This window comes from Pomacea canaliculata, linkage group LG7 (genome assembly GCF_003073045.1).
Source record: "Pomacea canaliculata isolate SZHN2017 linkage group LG7, ASM307304v1, whole genome shotgun sequence".
Lineage (NCBI taxonomy): Eukaryota > Metazoa > Mollusca > Gastropoda > Architaenioglossa > Ampullariidae > Pomacea > Pomacea canaliculata.
In genome coordinates this window covers 20,950,787-20,971,002 of record NC_037596.1, presented here as the reverse complement: position 1 = coordinate 20,971,002, position 20,216 = coordinate 20,950,787, and the positions used below count along the sequence as shown (strand labels likewise).

General features: G+C 39.1%; 2 protein-coding genes across 3 annotated transcripts; one reads left to right on the top strand and one right to left on the bottom strand.

Annotated features, from left to right (window-relative positions):
* Nucleotides 1-290: 290 nt before the first annotated feature.
* LOC112568974 lies at nt 291-12,448 on the bottom strand. The gene is made up of 12 exons (XM_025246582.1): nt 12,362-12,448; nt 7,048-7,199; nt 5,872-6,186; nt 5,181-5,311; nt 4,767-4,908; nt 3,431-3,673; nt 3,013-3,297; nt 2,685-2,843; nt 2,510-2,554; nt 1,035-1,190; nt 593-694; nt 291-383 (listed from the first exon to the last, which is right to left on the bottom strand). The coding sequence occupies exons 2-12, from the start codon at nt 7,163-7,165 to the stop codon at nt 334-336; spliced, it is 1,746 nt and encodes a 581-aa protein (XP_025102367.1). The 5' UTR covers nt 7,166-7,199; nt 12,362-12,448; the 3' UTR covers nt 291-333.
* On the top strand, nt 9,417-19,659 carry LOC112568984. 2 transcript variants are annotated; one of them, XM_025246603.1, is made up of 8 exons: nt 9,417-9,541; nt 12,308-12,622; nt 14,529-14,659; nt 14,945-15,086; nt 16,291-16,533; nt 17,061-17,219; nt 17,966-18,010; nt 18,332-19,659. In XM_025246603.1, the coding sequence occupies exons 1-8, from the start codon at nt 9,475-9,477 to the stop codon at nt 18,676-18,678; spliced, it is 1,449 nt and encodes a 482-aa protein (XP_025102388.1). In that variant the 5' UTR covers nt 9,417-9,474; the 3' UTR covers nt 18,679-19,659. The 2 variants fall into 2 exon arrangements, with proteins under 2 accessions (XP_025102388.1, XP_025102389.1); XM_025246604.1 differs by having other exon boundaries at nt 9,420-9,541; nt 14,948-15,086; nt 18,332-19,658.
* Nucleotides 19,660-20,216: the final 557 nt, after the last annotated feature.

Sequence of the window (20,216 nt, the reverse complement as noted above, 5' to 3'; positions counted from 1 at the left end):
TTCCGAGTGTGAAGTCTGGTAACATTGTTATGTATTGTGTCTTCTAGGACTGTTTTCATGTGTGCTAAGATTTATGCCATGTTTGATAAGATTGATGAGTGTTTCATGTTGTGTCTGCTAATCGTCCGAATCAAGTTTGTTCATATTGCATGGTGCCATGTGGCTCAAGCCCGCAGTTTGGTGCCTGCGAACATTGATGTTACTGAGGTAACACTGGGACATGTCTTCTGGACTTGCAGGGTCTCGTGTCTTCTGTTTTAGTTTAAAATATACAAACACCAAAACAATCGGTTGAGTACAGTTTTATTTCTAATGGAAGCTCATTGCTCAATATTAAACATTATAGTACACGTCTTTATCCCTTCCCTCGGTGTCACGTGGGTCTGAAAATAACAGAAAAAATAAGGAGAAAAATCAAAAGGATTGTTTATAAATTTATTTTGGTGTCTATGTAGTTGTGCTTGTTTGATAACACGTAACTATAACTTCGTACTTTCATAATATCACAAAGAAACATTAATTGTGTTTATTTTATGAAAAAGACAGGTATGTTCATGCTACAGTCGTGTTTCTTCACATTTTATTCACTCACCTCTTGCTGTAACCTTGACCTTACTTTGAACCTTCATGATCCCCTTGAGGTCAGAGTATTTGTGTTCTTCATGCTGCCTGCAGGTTGTGTCGTATGTCCGGTCTGGTGACAACTTACATGACATTAAACTGATTTGGTGATTCCATTACGGAGAAGTAATTGGCAGTGTTTAGACAAGTATTTAATTTCAAACGAGAACAATGTCAGAATAATGTCAGCGCTGCTGAAACAAAGTCATTGAAAATGAGAGATAGTGTGTGTGTGTGTGTGTTTTCGTGTGCCTATTTCTATATGTGTTTGTATGTGAGAGACAGAATCTGTTTGTATGTATGTGTGTATACATCTGAGTTGACATGCTGACGGTCTGTTTACATGTTTTCTTCTTTACACACTTCTCTGCTTCTCTGTGTACCTGGTGTTAAACTGTCAACTGTTGTCTTACCTGGCAGTGTCTGTGTGTTCTCATACATCTCTGTCTGAACGTTTCCTCCACTCGCACCTTGAGGCTGTGCAGTGGGGCTGACTTCTGTGATACAGAGGTTGGTGTAGCTGTGGTCGTGAGCAAGGTGACTGTCATCCATGTGTAGGTTTGTGAAAACTGTGGAAAAAAAAACCACATTAAACCAAATACTGGGGGCAACTTTTCGAATAATAGCATGGAATGCAATCTAATGTGAACAACCACATACCACAGACCATAAAAACATGTATTACAACAGTTTATCAGCAAATAGATAATACAAAGTACATATCACAGGGATGCTATGCAAGCAATTCATTGTCGAGTGACGAGAGAGCAGCCGCAGGTCTCTGATGCTGACTGTTAAAGGAGGGGGCGGGTAAACTTACTCCCAGCTTATTCCAAACTGATTCTCAGGCCTGTCCTTTTTATTGTTTTTGTAACCACAAGCTTCCAAGAGTGATTGGAGATCGCAAATTCGTCGCTGGGTCGCACATTAGTCAGTTTGATACCAGCTACCCATTGGTAAAGTCGTGCCCTGACGATGCGGAGGATTTGGGAATGAAGACAAGAGGTCTGCCCCGCATCAACAAGGCCAGGCATGCTTTCACCAGCCTACGCCCCATCTGGAACTCCTTCAGCATTAAGACCAGCATCTTCAACACCAGTGTGAAGGCAGTCCTACTGTATGGTTCTGAAACCTGGAGAGTGACAAACACCATCAACAACAAGCTGCAGACCTTTACCATACCATGCCTACGTCATATTCTGGGAATAAGATGGACTGACAAGATATCCAACAGCTGCCTGTGGAAAAGAACCAACCACAATGCCACTAGCCAAGACATCAAAAAGCGCAAATTGGGCTGGATAGGACACACCCTGCACACACCAGCTGACACCATTGCCAGGCACACGTGACTGGAACCCTCAGAGGAAGAGGAGAATTGGGAGACCAGAGCAGACTTGTAAAAGAACAGTAGAGAGTGAGGTAAAGGACGTGCGAATCACATGAAAGCTGCCCTATACCGGGTCCGCTAGAAGGTGTTGTTTTAGCCCTATGCTCCTCAAGGAGTAACAAGGACTAAACTAAACTAAAGACACCTCACTACAGCTCTTTTCTGTGAGAAGTAAATGTGACAAACAAGCCATAGATTACTAGGATGATGTTTATGCACACTGACCCGATTCACAAGACACCAGAAAGTTAGACAACATTAGAGCTTGAGATAGAGTTGACCATAACATTATGAGGTAACGATATATAACAAGTAAGTGTATACACTTTAACTGTATGATAGAAATAGGTTGCCACCCGAACATCAGTAAAAATATCCACAAGCAGTAACTTGTACAAACTTTTGTTACAACAAAATTTACCCCCTTTCTACTTAAAAGAGTTCTTTACTAGTATTTATTTAGAAATATAAATTACAAATTATATAAAATGAACTCACCTTCGTTGCTACCCAGCGGAAGCTGCACTGAATCAGCTGGTGTTTCTGGTGACAAAGACAAACATGGATCAGTAATCAAAGAGACAGGACGAATAAAGAGAGAGGACCAATTACACAAAACCTAATCGAACAATGTAGATGTTACATAAAGAGTCAGTGATTTGAAACTACTTACTCTGTAATCTGCATTTTCGTTTTCTGATTAAAATAACAGCCACAGCGACGATGACAGCGATGCCACCAACAGCAACAACAACGCCGATGATCACGTGTGTTGGTGTCGTCACTGATGTGAAGTCTGTTGATGGATCCATGACACCGATAATCTCCGAACCTTTAAAAAAAATGACAGGATATTATTATCATCAGCCTCATTGTTGACGTGACTTTACAAGAGTAATTAAGTTCAAAGTTTCCAAAATAAAGAGATCAAAATACTAAAAAAACTACTATTAATTGTATCTTTAAAAAATTGTATGGACTTTGGCAATCAGTTATCTCACCATTTATCCGCAGTGTCACCGATGTCGAGACGGATACCCGGCTGTCGATGCTATTTATAGCCGTGCACGTCACAATTGTCCCGTCATCCTTGACGTCTAGAACAACGGTGCACGTGCTGCTACTGGCGGCGTGTGTTTCATTCTGACAAACACCTGGACTCCAGGTAAAGGTCACACCCGGGTACACATCACCTATTGTGTTACACGATAAAATCAAGACGGTTGAACCATTGCTACCTGGATGATGTGTCTCGCTAATGACGACATCACTGGGGCCCTCCACACCTGGAATACACACAGAATAAACAACAAAACAAAACGTAAATTACACGTAAAATACGACTATTCAGCATTTAGGTAACTTTTGTCACTAAATGCTCAGATTAAAACAGAAAATACCAAAAAATATGTTATGTACATATGACCAGCAGAGTGTAGGCGAAGGAGGTGTAGACACGCCCAGCCCATGTCACGTGACACGTGAACTGTGTGCCGTTGTCCTCCCGCTGTACGTTAGTCTTCACCAGCTTCTCACTGTCTCGTCCCTCCCATCTCACTGTGGCTGGAGGACTGGCGGTGTTTGTCGTCTGACATGTACAGGACAGGTCTCCTCCTCTCACCACCGAGTGTGGACACGTGGTTTTTACGTCACCGGGTTCCACTGTGTGTAAAGGAACACAATTTAGAAACATTTCCTTATTTTAAAAAAAATGTCTGCTTAACCAGAATATTTTGGACGTGTACTCTTATTCACTCGCTAGATACCCCTTCTTGTGAAACTAAGAAAACTTTATAACGAGATTTTTATAGTAATCGAAAAGAAACAGATTTTTTTTTAATGATGTCTTACAAAAGTTTCTTTTTTCTGTATTGCACCGCCATTCTTCAATGCAGAAATTGCCATTGACACCAACTTTCATGGATAGACTGCTATGAGTAATTCTGCTGTCAACGTACAACGAATACTGAGGTCTCTGAAAACAGGCGACACCCACTTGTGTTAAGGGTTAGTTAGAAATTTAACGACCAACTCGTTATTCTCGTGAATCACGTGATCCGTCTGATGATGTGGAGATGTCTGCTAAGCTCTGTAGTGTGTGTTGTTATAAGAAAGAGACTGTATCTAACAGGGATGGTTAAGCTTTGCTTTCTTTTTCTGGGCGTTGTTTAGGGTTTTTTAATAAACTAGGGAAACATTTCTAAAGACGCGGATGTAACGAATAGACAGTAAAATGATCTACCGTGATATAGTTATACTTTCTTATATGTGTGCAGGCACGAGAGGTATACACAAAAATGGTGTAGAATTTTTTTTATGAAAGAGAAAAGTGACAGAATAATAAAAAGTTTTTTACATCTAGTCCATGTCTTATAATAAAGGTAAGGTTGCATGTCCATAAGATGAGGCAATACATATCACTAATAATTACCAGGAAGGGTGATTTATAAGCACAAAGATAGGAATTATAAATGGAAAGACGTATATGATTTATTCCTACATTATTTTATTGCTGGAACGTAGTGAATCTTCTCACTGCTCTTTGTTCTTCATCTTTGTCACTATTTGTGGTGTTGTTCAGGGCCCAGTAGTTTGTCTTTGGCTGAGTTCTTGGCTTCACAAACTCTCACGGGGGAGGGGGAGCAAAGGGTGAGATTTGTTATGGCTGAGATACAGTGTGTCTTAAAGCCTTTCTTTTTTAAATAGTGTAAGAATAAAACTGCTGATGGCATTAAGATAAATACAAAAACCAGACCTAGTGTGAGTTCCTTATCAAAGGCTGTAGTAGCAGGAGGAGACACAGAAATGCTGTAGGTGTACAGTCCCCCGGCTTGTGGCAGACCTTGTGTGAACGAACACAGCTCACGACTGGCATCAAACCCTCCAAATGTCTGCTGCTTAGATTAAAGTACGCGACACCTTTGTCAAGTTTCAGAACTATTAGGACCAGGTACATTTTATTCTACATCGAAATACAAATAAACCTAAATGTTATGTATCAGATACCAAACAAAATAAACCATGAGCATGCATTAGTTGTTTGTTTTGCTTCTTTTCGAAGACGCAGTAACGTGCACAAAATAAACGTTCTATATTTTTTAATTGATGCATTTTTCAAAAAACCTTTTTGTTATGAGTGTAGTGTAGATATTCTACAAGACCATGTTACCCCTGTGTTCCTAGTCCATGTACAGGTGTAGATGTTATCAGAGGAGAAAGCTTGTTGTACACGACATGAACCTGACACAGTCCCGTCCACAGGGTTGGTGGTCACGTGACACTCACTGAGCACAGAGTGACCTGGAATAATTTTAACATTTGTGTAGACTGTAGACATCCCAATACACACAGACACATGCAAACATAGGCGTATACATATACACACGTATTTAGTGTACACTGTGCTAAAAATGAAAGAAGCAGTAATCGTCAAGACAATTTATATACTTATGCGTACAATAAAAACTCACCCGCACCGGTAAAGTACGGACTAAAAATGTCATCGACATAACTGGATGAGTAATGGTCAGAAACATCAAAGACGCAAGTGTCAGGAGGATTAATTTTTTATCAAATGTTTCTTTTTTACGTGGCAATGTTTTCAGCACATAACGGCTCTTTCATTTAAAATTACTCTCGTACAGTAATATGTATGATTCCTTCTCCTTGTTTGAAGAGATTGAGGTATAGTATAACTAAAGAGGGACACGTTTTTAAAGTGTAATTTCTACTTTAAGCGATGTTTAAAAACATTTTTGACATTAATGAACCTGTTAATAAAGATTAAAGTAAATGATCCAAACGATTCTCGTTATTAAAACGTAAGACGTTGCACCTATCGTTGTTGATTATCGACTTACTTTTGATGACGAGAGTACAGGAGGCTGTGGAGCCAGTCCCTCTCTCCAGACACGTGACCGTGAGACCCGCGTGACGTCGGTAATCAGGGACAAGGGTCAGCTGACTCTCCGTGGACTGCGGTGACCTGTTGAGTCTGTAGTCGTTGTATAAGTTATTGGTGCAGCTACCGGCAGCACTACACTCTCCGATAATTACTCCATCTCCTCGTAGCCAGGTAATATCGATTGTACTGGTGATATCTACACACGTGACTGAAGCAGGTGAGTCTTCAAATATTTCTACCTTGTTGTTGTTACAGTTGATTATTCGGAGTCCTGACAAAAAACGACGTAAGTGAATGATATGAGAGAGACCAGTTGTTGTTGTAATGAGTCGAAAGTTCTTGGAAGTTCTCAGACATATAACACCCAAACCTGTCTCTGTGTGTCTCACTGTGTCTCTACGAAACATCTTATTCCCCTCGCTCATTCCCTTATAGGTTGTTATTTGTAAGTTTATAATAAAAGTTTATTATATCGTACAATAATTGCTGTTAGCTTTACTGGTGATCTCTCCACACGTGACTGGAGCAGGTAAGTTTAAATATTTCTACCTGATTGTTGTGTAGATCCTTGCACCTTACAACACAATGGAAGCCAAGTTTATTTACATTGTAAGCACTGGAAATTAATTTCTTTATGACTGCGCATACATGTATGTGTTATCGTTGTAATGTGAGTTGCAACGAATGACTGCAAATTTTTTTAATGTTATTTTAATGGTTGGACCTTTTGTGACCCTTGTGACTGAATTTTATTTTTCCTTTCCAGCTTCAGCTTCTTCGATTAACTAGCAGACTTTTTGCCGACGACATCAGTTTGATGTCAGTCAAGTTTCCTGTTTTGTGTTTGTTTACAGCGATACGGGCCTGGTGTGATGTGGTGTAATGTGAGACTTCATAACTAAGGCAGCAAAAGGAAAAAAAAAAGGTTTACAGCCGTTAATGACCTACCCGGTGACACAATAAACTTCTGACCTTAGTTGTAAATATTTCATGTTGAAACTAAAAAGGAGGGACACGCACAACGCGGACTCTCCACTTCATGGCCATAAACAGGATAGACCCTGAACTTGGATGTCTAGAGAATGTATGTTAACTATGTAAAATTACATCAGGTAACACTCATTGTACTCACCTGTAGCTTCACGAAGGCCGTGTATCAGAAGAAACAACGTCACGTGATACAAAGCTGTGTGACGTGTGACAGGTGAACGTGTCAGGGTCGTGAGGACAGAGGTGATGTGATTAGCCATTGGTAGCTTTATACATCTGGATTCCGTGCCTGTACTTTGACACAGACATAATTGTAATAAACATCGTGAAGCTGTCCCAGTCATGATTGCAACCTTTAAATGAGAGAAAAACGCATGAATTACTGATTGACATTTAACAACAACAACAAGTATTGAAATACATAATGCAAACATGTGTAAATGCTGCATTGGTTTAGTGAAAATATAGCAAAGTACAGATAAGGTTTAACAAACCTGATAAATTGAACGGAGAGAAGAGAGCTCAATGCAATGGTTGTATGAACAGCGCGCACACACACACAAACATATAAACATCCTGACATACATGGACGTACGTGTGTTGTAGTCACACTGTGCTGCCAGTCGTGTGTCTCTCTATACTTGATCTTCTTCCTTGTCACAGTGAGTCGTCCCCTGACTGTCTTTACCTCGATCACACGACACTGGGAATAGGAAACTTGTTTTGAAACAGACTGAGCTGTACTGTATAAACACACACAAACAGTTGTCTACTGGTGCTAAGTAAACAAAACTTTATTCACTAGGAGTTATCGGCGAGTTATTGTCTCACACAAACATGAAATCCTGTAAGTCAGGAATAAAGACAGTGAACCTGTTCACTGAATGCATCGTGCCAAGTGATGAGGTCTCCGGGTACCGACACACGCTACCCGAGGAACACGAGTGAGAATGAGATCAGAAATATATGAAAAGTCGCGGGTATGTCACGTGATGTTAAGTCAAGCCATCCTCCATTTCCAAGGTAGAGACAGAAACAGAAATCACTGACAAAGACTGTTTTGTCAAACCATGTCATGTCATGTCATGCGATGTATGATGGCAAAAGGTTAGTCATTTGGGATGTTCTCTTCTACCGACAACTAGAGACATTTTAAAGTAGCGATTCCTTTATCATCGGAAAGAAAAACTGTCAAAAATAATCTTCATATGTTACTAATTAATGTTCACTAGCAAACAGTTTGTATCGCAGATTGTTTTATTTAAACATCTTGTGTTTGGTTGTGGGTCGGTGTGTTTTGTTTATTTAACCTCGCGTTTATAAAGCAGAAGTAGTAGTTGTCACTACCTGTACAACACAGGACTTGATGGAGGGACAAGTGTATCATTATTTTATCAGTCTTCTCTTCATCTACTGGAGTGATAAACTGAACATAACAAACACATAAGTTAGATGTTTTCGCTCTGAAGATGAGCTTATTGCATTTTATTTGTAAACTTGACACTTACTAATGAGAAGTACACGATCGTACACCATCTCCAGGACAACAACATCATCACCTACTTGTGTTGTTGTGTAGTGACACGAGTAGAAATACATTACAATACACAAAAGTCACTCTACACCACACAGACCCTCCCTAGCTCAGCTTTCATTTCATTTTCCGCCCTCATGTCACGTGTGCACTTTAGTGTTTATTATTATATCATGTGAATGAGAGGAAATTATAACTTTCTAACTGCAGCCTTCCTTCCTTTATGTCTCTTTACAAGTGTTGTCATCGACATCAGAGTGTACTCTTCACTGGACTTGCTTGTGTATGTGACGAATATGTGGATGTGGCCATGTGTGTATGTGTGTATGTGTGTATGTGTGTATGTGTGTATGTGTATAAGTGAGCACATGTCATACAGACTGCGTGATCACTGAAGACAGTATGAGGAAGCCAACAGAGGAATAATTCTTCTTACTACACAGAGAGGTTTAGTGTTTTCCTTTTTTTTATAGTTTTGAGTCTTTGAAAGTAAACTTTATAAGTATCGCAGCTTGGAGTTCGGTGCCATGGCAAGCGCTTAGGTGATATGGAGGTAAATAAGTAACAGTACAATAATTGTCCTCACACACAGGTGTGGTAAAGGTGAAGACAGTAGGTGTGTGACTAGTGGGACACAAGACACCGACACACAGACAGTGACACGAGGTCCGTGTAGACACGTGAGTCAGTCACACAGGACCTGTCACTATTCACACCAGCGGAGTTCAAGCCGCCAACTACAACAACAACTACTTGGAGTCCAGGTTTTGAACTTCGCCATTGAAATGGTAATCGGCTTCCTGGTCAGGTAAGTCACCTGTTGGCTGTTTGTCTCGCTCCGTCTCTCGTCACATGTTGAGTCAAGTTGAGAGAGAGAAAGTGTGTGTGACGTGTGTGTGTTAGCGTGTTCGCGTGTGTGTGTGTGAATACGGTTTAGATGACAAAACTATTCACTGTGTAAATTAGCAGTAATCTATGTCACACTTGTGTTCAGTGAATACTTGCAGCAGTTCCCAGAAACCACCTGCTTGTATCATGTATGGCAGCCCGCAGATGTCGTCCTTCTGGCTCACACTTCTGTGTAGCGCGTGTGGGACAACAGGTAATCACTGACTGCTTTTTGGCTTCGTGGAACACTTCGTGATAACTTGAGTATTTTAATACTAAATTTATTATGCAGGCTTTTGATCAGCCACTAGATATAATATACAATAAAGGTATAATAGTAAATACAACTATCTCCCAATATTATCTTTCGATGTTAGAATCCTTTAATAATTTATTGAGGAGTAGGTAGAAAAACTGAAAAAACTAAAAACAGACTCACAGAGAGAGAGAGACATGTGACCCCATTAAACGATGCTAAATAACTGACCTAACCCCACCAAAAGCCAATCACTCATCCTGTTCCCCTCCCCCGCAATACCCTAGTTAACCTAGTCGCTGTTTCATGTTTTGCTAATCAGCAACAAGGTCAGCCCCCCATTCCTGTTCCACGTACAACTCCCCCATGCAGCTTCTCTCCACCACCGTGACAAAAACCTAAACTCACAAAGTTTTCCTAAATATAGAATTAGAGCTGAATCCCAATATTTCCTGTCTTACTAGGGGATTCAGTGGTTGTTGGACTCCATTAAACGAAAATGACAGTTCACAGCGAGTGATGTCAAGTATTGTCATTCTGTGGCTTGACTAGAACCAAACTATTGACAGTTTTACATGAGACGGTACCACAACCACAGCCACAACCGCAACCACAACCACAGCCACAGATTTCTGCTGCAGTTACATGGAACAAACAACTGCAAACGTGGACACAGTATCAGCAGCCTGATGTGGTGAGCCCTCCTCATAAGTAACCATCCTTGTTTCGGCAAAGCGAGGTTAATGATATCATCTATTCTACCTCAGGGTTAGCCATCCACATCTCTACCTGCATCGTAGAATCAAATAAAGCAATAGAATCTGCTGTAAAAACTAATTGGAGCTCATATCATAAAATGATGTAGCATTCTACACATATTACTTCTAACTCATGTATTTAGTTTATGTCATATAGAGGATAACTTCTAATTCAGCTATTTTATCAATGGCATTGTTTACAAGTCCTCATGGTCCTCGCGATGTTTGATGTTAACCGCCAGCCCACTGCTTTGTTGTTTGGATGGATGGCATCTCTCATTCAACTAGTGTAAAGTTGTATTCTGGGACCCACTTTCACATTTTTGGAGTACTTCAATCTCGGGTGATAGAAAAGTCTCAGATAATGACATCTTTGTCCCCCGTTATACTCTTGAAAGACGGCACCCACAAAGGAAAGTCAAAAGAAAACAGATGACTTACACACATTAGTCAACTACAATCGCCTGCACCACCTTGAACACTACATGCAGAATGGTTCGAACTCAAACTGATACACGTGGCTCTCATTCTCGTTAGCTTTATTTACAGAAACCCTGATGACAAATAGATGTGGGCAGAGTATTTCAGCTGTACGCTGGATGATGTACTGCTTGAAGCTAAGTAATACATGCTGCTCGGTGATTTCAACTTCGACCTCTTAAAACAGAATAAACACTGAGTAGGAAACACTTCCCTCTTCAGCCTCACACAGGTTGTTGCCTCCCCCACAAGCATCACCAGTACATGTACATCGACCGTATCTACGCCATTAACCAAAACCACAATATTGAAGTATGTGTAGCACCTAGTGGCTGACGTGACCACTTCCTCCTGTGGTTAACATGGGGCAGACGAGGCATTGAACTACTACAACCTCACACAAAACAATTACCTATCGTTGATTTAGAAACATCGCCTTAGTCGCTACAGGATGACTGCTCTCCCTTACTTGATATTTGTCCGTTGATCTGCGTAAAACGTTGTGTCTAGTGTTCATCAGTCTATCTGTTATGACAGTCGCTATGTTCCTGTGTGGATTTCTGTGTCTGCACCATTCTTCGTATTTTCATGAGCCATTTTATTTCTAGTGTCACATCTGCGCCATCTTGGCAGTTTACAAAACCTTTTCCAAACCCTTTGATTATCTACAGAGGCATTCTACACAGCTTAGTCATACCGACAAAGTTAATGTTTCACATGTTGCTAGTGTCCTACCCAATAATAAAACAAAATCTATCAATTCAAATATCAACATCATGTCTGTAAATATAATAATTTCTCTGTTTTTATTACCTCGTTCTGAAATTATGTAATTTTTTTTTATTTCTACTAATTAGTCCGAGGGGTAGATGTAAAACACAGTGACTTTTGCTTCTTCTGTTAACCTCGTAAATAAAGATTTGTTCATTTGTTCATCTGACAAAGCAGACAGGTGTTCTTTCTTTCTCCGTAATTCATCGGCACTGTATGCTCTCGCACGTGTACATGTTAGCGAGTGTCTGTGTGTGAGAGAGAGAGAACGAGAGAGAGAGAGAGATGAGGAGAGACTATTTGGGGAAGTGGCAAGGAAGGGCAAGGATTTATGTTGACATATTTTTGTAAAGGTGTTTAATTAAATGGCATAAAATAAATGAAATATAAAAACAATTTCTGAATGCGGTGCATTTTTTACATTTTTTTTCCTGTTTCTTTTAAAGCTCGGCGTCAAATCGCTTAGATAGATTACTATTAGGAGAAAATTAAGGTCCGTTCTACAGAATAAAAAAAACAAAACGAATAATACTTAAATATAAAAAATTTCACAAGAACTGAGGACGAAATATTCCTGGACAAAAGAATCTTACCTACAGCCAGACTTCAAGTTTTAGTTTGCTAAAATCTATCCAAAAGTTACTGAAAACACGGATGAATTTCTCTCCTGTTTTTCTTTCCTTGAAGTTTTCTCCATAATTTTGTCTTTTTCAAGGGATTAGAATAATTAACTGCAACAACAACAAGGTAGAAATATTTGAAGACTCACCTGCTCCAGTCACGTGTGGAGACATCACCAGTGTAGCCGATGTTTACTGGCGACGAGGAGATGGAGTCAACATCGGAGATTGTAGTGCTGTCGGTACCTGTAGTCCTGACTTATACAACGACTACAGACTCAGCAGGTCACCGCAGTCCACGGAGAGTCAGCTGACCCTTATCCCTGATTACCGACGTCACGCGGGTGTCACGGTCACGTGTCAGGACGGAGGGGGTGGCTACACAGCCTCCTGTACTCTCGTCATCAGACGTAAGTTCATTTACAATCTGTCACCTGTCCTGGATTTATTTCTTGATAGGAGCAATAAAGCGACATCAAAAATGACATCAGCAAAGCCAAAGATCTTTGGAGTTATTTATCAAAACTTTGTCTTCCATTAAGATTGTATATTTTGTATTTTTTTTTACCTTTGCGTTATGATAATTTCCTACCCATTCCTTTAAATTCAAAATTATTTCCTAATATATTATTTCTTTTGTAGTCTGTGGGTTTTTTGCATTGACTTTTCTCGATTATTTGCATCCCTGCGTTGACATTTCTTTCTGTTGCATATCTGTGTATAAATGTTTGCGTATCTTACATGTTGTTTGTATTCAATGTATATGTATACATGTGTATATGTTTATAATTATTTTCTCGCACATATCTTATTTTCTATATTCTATTTTTATGTCCATATCTATTTATATTTGTACTCATAGTTCATCTTCCTTTGTGCATTGAATGTATTTGTAAGTGTTTATGTTTACACACATACATCATCTTATGGTGTCCTCTCTTTTTTGATCAGGCGTTTGGTCACTGCGCCGTACGTCCTGTAAATATGTGTGTATCGTCATCAATTTGTGTGTTTATGTTGTCTATTTGACCTCCTTGCTTCAAAGTATTGTGCCGAATATTACTCTAAAGTTTATATTACTGGACATTTCTTATACATGTACAAGCATTTAACATCGTAATATCAGTTATTTACAAGTCGAACTATTTGTGCTTTTTATTTATTGCAAATTCTGCGAGTTTTGTGAGGATAGTTTGCCTTGTAGTATAAAGTTTACTTTGAGTATTTGACGGGACGGCGTCAGCAGGAACGTTGAACATTGAATCGAACACTCAGGTTGATCATCTGTCACGTGCGTGAAACACGTTGTGTTGTGACACCTGTATACTTTCATTACTGGGAGTTCACATTTGCGATATCATGTCTGCTGTTTGTTCACAGGATTGTTATCAGTAGGAAATAGCATTAATCACAGTAATAGGTGATTGCATTCTCTCTCTCTCTCTGCCTTATTTCTCTATTTCTCACTTTCTGCTTGTGTGTGGGTTTTTTTTTTTACGTGCATGTCTGTGTCTTTGGATGTGATTTGTGTGGATTTGTGTGTGCATATGTATTTGTTTATGTATGTGTTTGCGTGCATTTATATATATATATGTGTGCTTGTAGGTGTCTTATGATGATTCCTGTTAGTGTTTCAATATTTCCCTTTCTTTTTTCGCTCTATTATTTTCAGTCTTGTAAGATTTATACTTATGATTATTATGTTTCTATTTTTGTGTTGTTTCTAAATGGTTCGTTACTAACATAGTGTAGACGTCACTGGTGTTAGTTTACAGCAGATACTTGCAGTCAGTTATGCTCTGCGCAAGTCTCTACACATAACGATCTGTTGATGTTGAGATGAAAGAAGACCAACATCACCTCACTGATCTCCTCAACTACCAGTTTAATGAGGGTTAATGTTAACAGCGTTTAACCCTAGTCTTTCTATAACAAAAGTTTGAATGAATATCCACATTCTATTTAATCCACTCATTATCCGAGTCTGACTTATATAACTTGTCAGCTCTAAACATAGTTTGTCAGAATTGTCGTGTTGATTAGCATTACATCGTCAACTAGAAAGGATGACGTCATTAACGTACCTAACAACGAGATGACATCAGGCAGCAGTGTTTACCTGTACACAGGTCTGTCGGCAAACAGGTGTGTGCTTTGTCCCAATCAAAAATCACATATGCGGGATGACGTCAGTGACGAGAGTAATGACGTCAAAGCAATAAACCAACCGTTAACAGCAGTCACATCTTCTGTATTATGTTTCTGTTGTTTTATTTCTTTCTGTGATGCAGTAATCTCAAGGCGTGTATATTCCAGGTCACTCTGAGCTCAGTGAGTGTCACGTGACCACCAACCCTGTGGACTGGACTGTGTCAGGTTCATGTCGTGTACAACAAGCTTTCTCCTCTGATAACATCTACACCTGTACATGGACTAGGAACACAGGGGTAACATGGGCTTGTGGGTTATATTTAATGAATGTCTTCTGATAAAAAATGAATTACATAGAACATTTAAATGTGTTACACTTTTGATTGTGTTCGTTGATTTTGTTGTTACTTCTTCTCTCCCTCCAAAGATAGAAATTTTGCCTGATCCTGATTTATTTTATTCTTTACCTTAAACACAGTAATAGACTTAAAGTTTTCTATTTTGTGTATAATGAAGATTGTATGTATGTCTTAAAATTATTTTTTTTACATTTTACAAAAGAGATGGATGTATTTCTAAAGCAGCAGCCATTTGGAGGGTTTGATGCCAGTCGTGAGCTGTGTTCGTTCACACAAGCTCTGCCACAAGCCGGGGGACTGTACACCTACAGCATTTCTGTGTCTCCTCCTGCTACTACAGCCTTTTCTCAGCAACTGACAATAGGTCTGGGATGAGTATTTATCTTCTTATCTCACCAACAGCTTGAGTATTACACTATTTTTTTAAAAAAAGAAACGCTCTAAAACACTTCTTTCTCTCGTTTTCGGCATATTCCACGTCTTTATATACAAAATTCTGTGAATACCAACTTCTATCTTTGTAACTGTAAACTACAATTACTTTTAGTTATATTATTTATCCTTTACTAGATCTGAAGTGTGCTGTTAGTTTTCTATGTAACAGAAGCTTGACACACCATTAGTCTCTCGCGCGCGCGAACAAGCATTTCCAAATATACTGAGGCATATAACTTCCATTTTTTTATCTCCTCGTTTTTAATAATATATTCTTGGTATATTTACAAAAGAGTGCTGTTTAAGAAACCAGAGAGTGACAATCATTGTTCGATATACTGTCCTTTTAATGACAACACCTACCACACTTTCTAAGCCCACCCTAGGTCCTCACACGGAATGTGATTCAGAAGCTTGACCTGCTGGTCAGTAGCAACTCTCGTTCTTCCCCGGTTGATAGTAAACTACAAAAGGTTGCTAAAGATTTTCCTATATACATAGACTGCTGGTAAAGGTTTTAAGGACAATGTCACAAGCTTGATTGCTCTCTCATATCACGTGTTTACAATGAGTATCATCACCTGTCAGCGACGGGGGCTACATTAGTCCTTGACCTGTGATGCTTCCACCAACATACTCAAACTTTTTATACCTTTTTTTTTTACTTATGTTGTTTTGTCTTATTCTACATTCATTGCTGATAACTAAAGCTTGAATCCATCTAAGTTTCTCAAAAGTTACCGACAATGAGGAAAATTTGTAACAAATCAGTAAGGAGAGTGGGTGTCAGGTGTTTTCATCACAAGATTTCAAAAAGGCTTTGTTTACAGGATATTTGCTTAAAATAGTCTGTCCACAAAAATTTGTGACGGTAATTCTTTCTGCATTCAAATTTGCCTCTGCAGAAAAACAAAAGTTTAGAAGATGCTAAAATGTTTCCGTTTACTCTAAAAATCGTCTACGGAAAGGCATATCTAGCATACGTCCATATATTTTTGACCAGAATTTTTCTGCAACGAGGTGTTCCTCAATTTGGTTCTGTGTAGTTGAACCAGGTGACATAGCAACCACCTGTCCACACTCATTTGCCAAAAAGATTTACAATACTGAATGTGGTTTTATGTTACACACAGTTGAACCCGGTGACGTAACAACCACGTGTCCACACTGGGTGGTGAGAGGAGGAGACCTGTCCTGTACATGTCAGACGACAAACACCGCCAGTCCTCCAGCCACAGTGAGATGGGAGGGACGAGACAGTGAGAAGCTGGTGAAGACTAACGTACAGCGGGAGGACAACGGCACACAGTTCACGTGTCACGTGACATGGGCTGGGCGTGTCTACACCTCCATCAACTACACTCTGATGGTTGCAGGTACAAAACGTATTTTTATCTATTTACCTGCTCATTTAGTAACTTTTTGTCCCCTTAAAGCTGCTAAATACTGATTGGATGTTGCCAGAGGTCGCCAACTTTCACAAAATACCCTCATTCTTTTATTTTGGTATCTGTTAATTAAGACTGAGGTCGTCATTAGTGAAACACATCATCCGGGTAGGAACGGTTACTCCTTGGTTTAATCTGTTATTGTCGATATGTAATAATTTCAATTGAATTTATAAAACCTATTTCGCCAAGTTAAACTGTTCTGAACACGTGACCATAGGACTACCAATGAACCGATTGCTTAAAAAACAAATTCTGAATCCATAAAGAGACAAAAATCTTAGAGCACTTGTCGTTTACACACTGCAACAAACATCGTTAATTTTTATTTAATTCATAATATTATTTATTTAATTTTCAAAATATGAAAAACAACGAAATCATTTCTTCTTGTCTTATTCATCGTCATATCATTAGGTTATAAAAATATCTGATGTGTCACCTTCACATTCAAGGTTCAGGGAATGTCTCCACAGCAACAGACTCTATCCTCTCATCAGCACCGACTCTAATCGGACCCATCGTCGGCGCTGTTGTTGCTGTGGTTGTAACAGCCATAATATCCATTGTTCTCGTTATTATCATCAGGCGACGAAGAAGTAATTTAAAGAGAGGTCAGTTTTTTTCACATCACATGACCTGAAAATACTTCACCCTGCCTACATCTTGACTTTCCTCTGTTTATTGTGTCATTCCATGATTGAAGAACATTATTTTTTTATTCCTTGTTACTCCTCGAGGACCACAGGGCCACGAAGAACGGGGATATAAACATTATTCAACATAAAAATGAAAAATGTATCTCTTCAATATGTTATTCTATCACATTGAGTCATATTGTGCAAATATTCTGTTTGACAAATCTGGTTTTAAATAGACATTGGTCAACAATAATCTTTGCACAATGGCATTCTTTCCTACGATGTGTTAAATAAAATTGTTTTACACAATGTATTTATGTGCTTATAATTCTAGAAATATGTGCCAGAGTCTTATTGCACAATGCCCTTCTCTACTTGTTTAGAAATTAAAAACTGGGTTAGATAAATGTCAACTGTCTTAAATGTCTTTTTATTCTGATTTATTTCCCCACATTTCATTCTCATCACACGCTTCAGAACGAAACAGGAAACAGACACACGTCGCATGTTGATGTTTATTATGATTACAATTCGCATTTTAAGAGAAATTATCCAACAGACACGTTAACATGCATAAATTTACATCTTTTAGATAAGATTCTGAATTAATGAATACACATATGTATGCTTGAGGGGCTGTTCTCAAGTTTCTGTTTTAAAATAATGTTCCTCTCGTTGTTTTTGCATGTTTCAAGCTGCATTTGTTTTACTGTTCTCAGAAGCGCCAGAGAAAACTGCAAAGATCCAGACTTGCAAGGATTCTGGTGAGTTCTTCTCTAACATCTACGCCATTATTTCTTTATTGCAAGAGACAAAAATTTAAGAATAACCACTTACATTGTCAGAGTAAACATGAAATGATGCTTCTCTGTTTATTTATTCTCTGACATTTAACTACCACAAGGAAAATGTTTGCAATTTCATATTCATAAAAAATATTGCAGACGGAGAAATGTAGAAACACAGTGAGGCCAACATGACGGACATTTCAAAGTAATAATTGGTAGTGATTACTCTTACATACCAGTAAGTAGGTTTTGAAAAAGTAAAAGTAAGTTTCCATTACATCCACTGTGATTTTACAGAGTTCGAGGACCACATCAACGAGGTGTACGACAGTTCAGAGACTGCCGGACCACACAGCAGCTGCGGTGACAACTACAGGTCACGTGGTCAGGGTACAGACAGGGAAGCCAGTCACAGGAATAAACAAGAGGTCAGCGCGCAGTATGAAGACAGTCCGAGTGGAGGATATTACAGTGAGATACGGGAGGTGGGCACTGGCAACACATACCCTCAGCCTCACCACCGGCTGTCTATGAACCCCTACAGCAACCGAGACACGGATGGGACACGTTTCTTTGGATGTCACAGTCATCACTGGATGTCACAGTCATCACTAAATGTCACAGTCATCACTAAATGTCAATGAACCCTACAGCAACTGAGACACAGGAGAGAGGATGGCTAGTATTTCAAAGTCGCAAATGAATATTGTGTAAGTTGCGGGTATGTATGGCCATTAGTGGCTGACAGCTTATAGACATGTTCATCAGTGGGACAAAACCCTGACGGCGTATGTTCCATCAGTTGCAGTGAACTATGTAAAACTGAAATACGTGGTGGACATACTGATGCTGGTGATTGTGACTTCCCATAATTATTATGCAAATCACATTGCCGCTGGTTAATGTCTGCGGAAATGGAGGACACGTGCTGATACATGAAGTGTACAGACAATTAGCAGTGTATAATAAACACTAAGGGGCCATCAGTTTATTAAAGACATCGCAGTAGTGTTCTTGGTTTATCAGCACAAAGACACAAACAAAAGAAGGATGGGTGTCTACAGACTCTCACAAACCACAAGCTCCACTTAAAGTACCCTGATAACCACTGGGAACTTGTCGAGTGATGTTAAACACAATATCATGTACCAACTTTCATGTAAGGATTCCAAGAGATAATGCCAAGTACTGAATCACACCAAAATTAACTCATCAATGGTCATACAGAAAAGTAGAATGAAGAGCGGGCTTTACCTCCTACAGGTAATTTGACCACGTGACCACACTAACCATTACTCGTGTCTTTCTCGGACAGTACTAAGGGTACGTTTCTACCCGTTTTGAGGGTTTGTCAAGTACAACAACCAACCAAAGTGCTTTTATCTTCTCATCCTTTTAAGTTTTGACTGACACGTAAGCTGTTCATCTGCCGTCCAGCAGCGAGTGAATCACCTAGGGCTCGTTACACGTTTCTAAAACTTAAAACTGTTCTGAATAGGAAAAGTTTCTAACTCTTTTTTTCCAAAAGTATCTTCTGTGTCATCTAGATGTTTTGCACAAGCACATGCTGACGGCACCGACAGTCTGTCTGAAGACGTTTTATTTTATTTTAGAAAACAAGTTTAGATTAAACATTTTTAGAACTGTGTTGTGTACTGTGTTCGTACAAACCCGAGCTAGCAATGTTGACAATAAAGCAGAAGGTGAACAACACTGTATACACCTGTAGAGAGTATTATTTCAGGATAAAGCACGATCACCTGCTTGTGTCCTCGTGTAGTGAGAGACGTAGAAATACAATCAACATTACACATTACAATACACAGCATACACTACAATACACATTACACATTACAATATACATCATACACAATAAAGCACATTATACACTACAATACACATGCTTGGAGTATTAGCCCCTCATTCAGTCAGTCGCTCTTTACTGTTTAGCTCTTCTTTAATTTTCGCCCTGACATCGGGTGTGGGCTCTGTTGCTTTTTTTGTTTTTTTGTTGTTTTTTTTTGTTTTTTTGTTGTTGTTTTTTTTTTTTAAACTTCATCCGAAGTAATTATAGCTTTTTACCTGCAGCTTCTTTTCATTTATGTTTGTACAAAGTGTTGTTAAACCTTCTCCACATTAAAGTTTCATTAGTGTGCATGTCACAAGTATGATGTGTGTGAGC

Excerpts from the sequence above, each read along its gene's own strand:
- LOC112568974 (XM_025246582.1), bottom strand. The coding sequence starts at position 7,165 with ATGGCTAATCACATCACCTCTGTCCTCACGACCCTGACACGTTCACCT. Across the intron at positions 5,312-5,871 it reads CTGTACTCTCGTCATCAAAA|GTCACTCTGTGCTCAGTGAG; the intron begins GTAAGTCGATAA and ends AAATTATTCCAG. Across the intron at positions 4,909-5,180 it reads CATGGACTAGGAACACAGGG|CAGCAGACATTTGGAGGGTT; the intron begins GTAACATGGTCT and ends CTTTAATCTAAG.
- LOC112568984 (XM_025246603.1), top strand. The coding sequence starts at position 9,475 with ATGTATGGCAGCCCGCAGATGTCGTCCTTCTGGCTCACACTTCTGTGT. Across the intron at positions 12,623-14,528 it reads CTGTACTCTCGTCATCAGAC|GTCACTCTGAGCTCAGTGAG; the intron begins GTAAGTTCATTT and ends TGTATATTCCAG. Across the intron at positions 17,220-17,965 it reads AAGAAGTAATTTAAAGAGAG|AAGCGCCAGAGAAAACTGCA; the intron begins GTCAGTTTTTTT and ends TACTGTTCTCAG.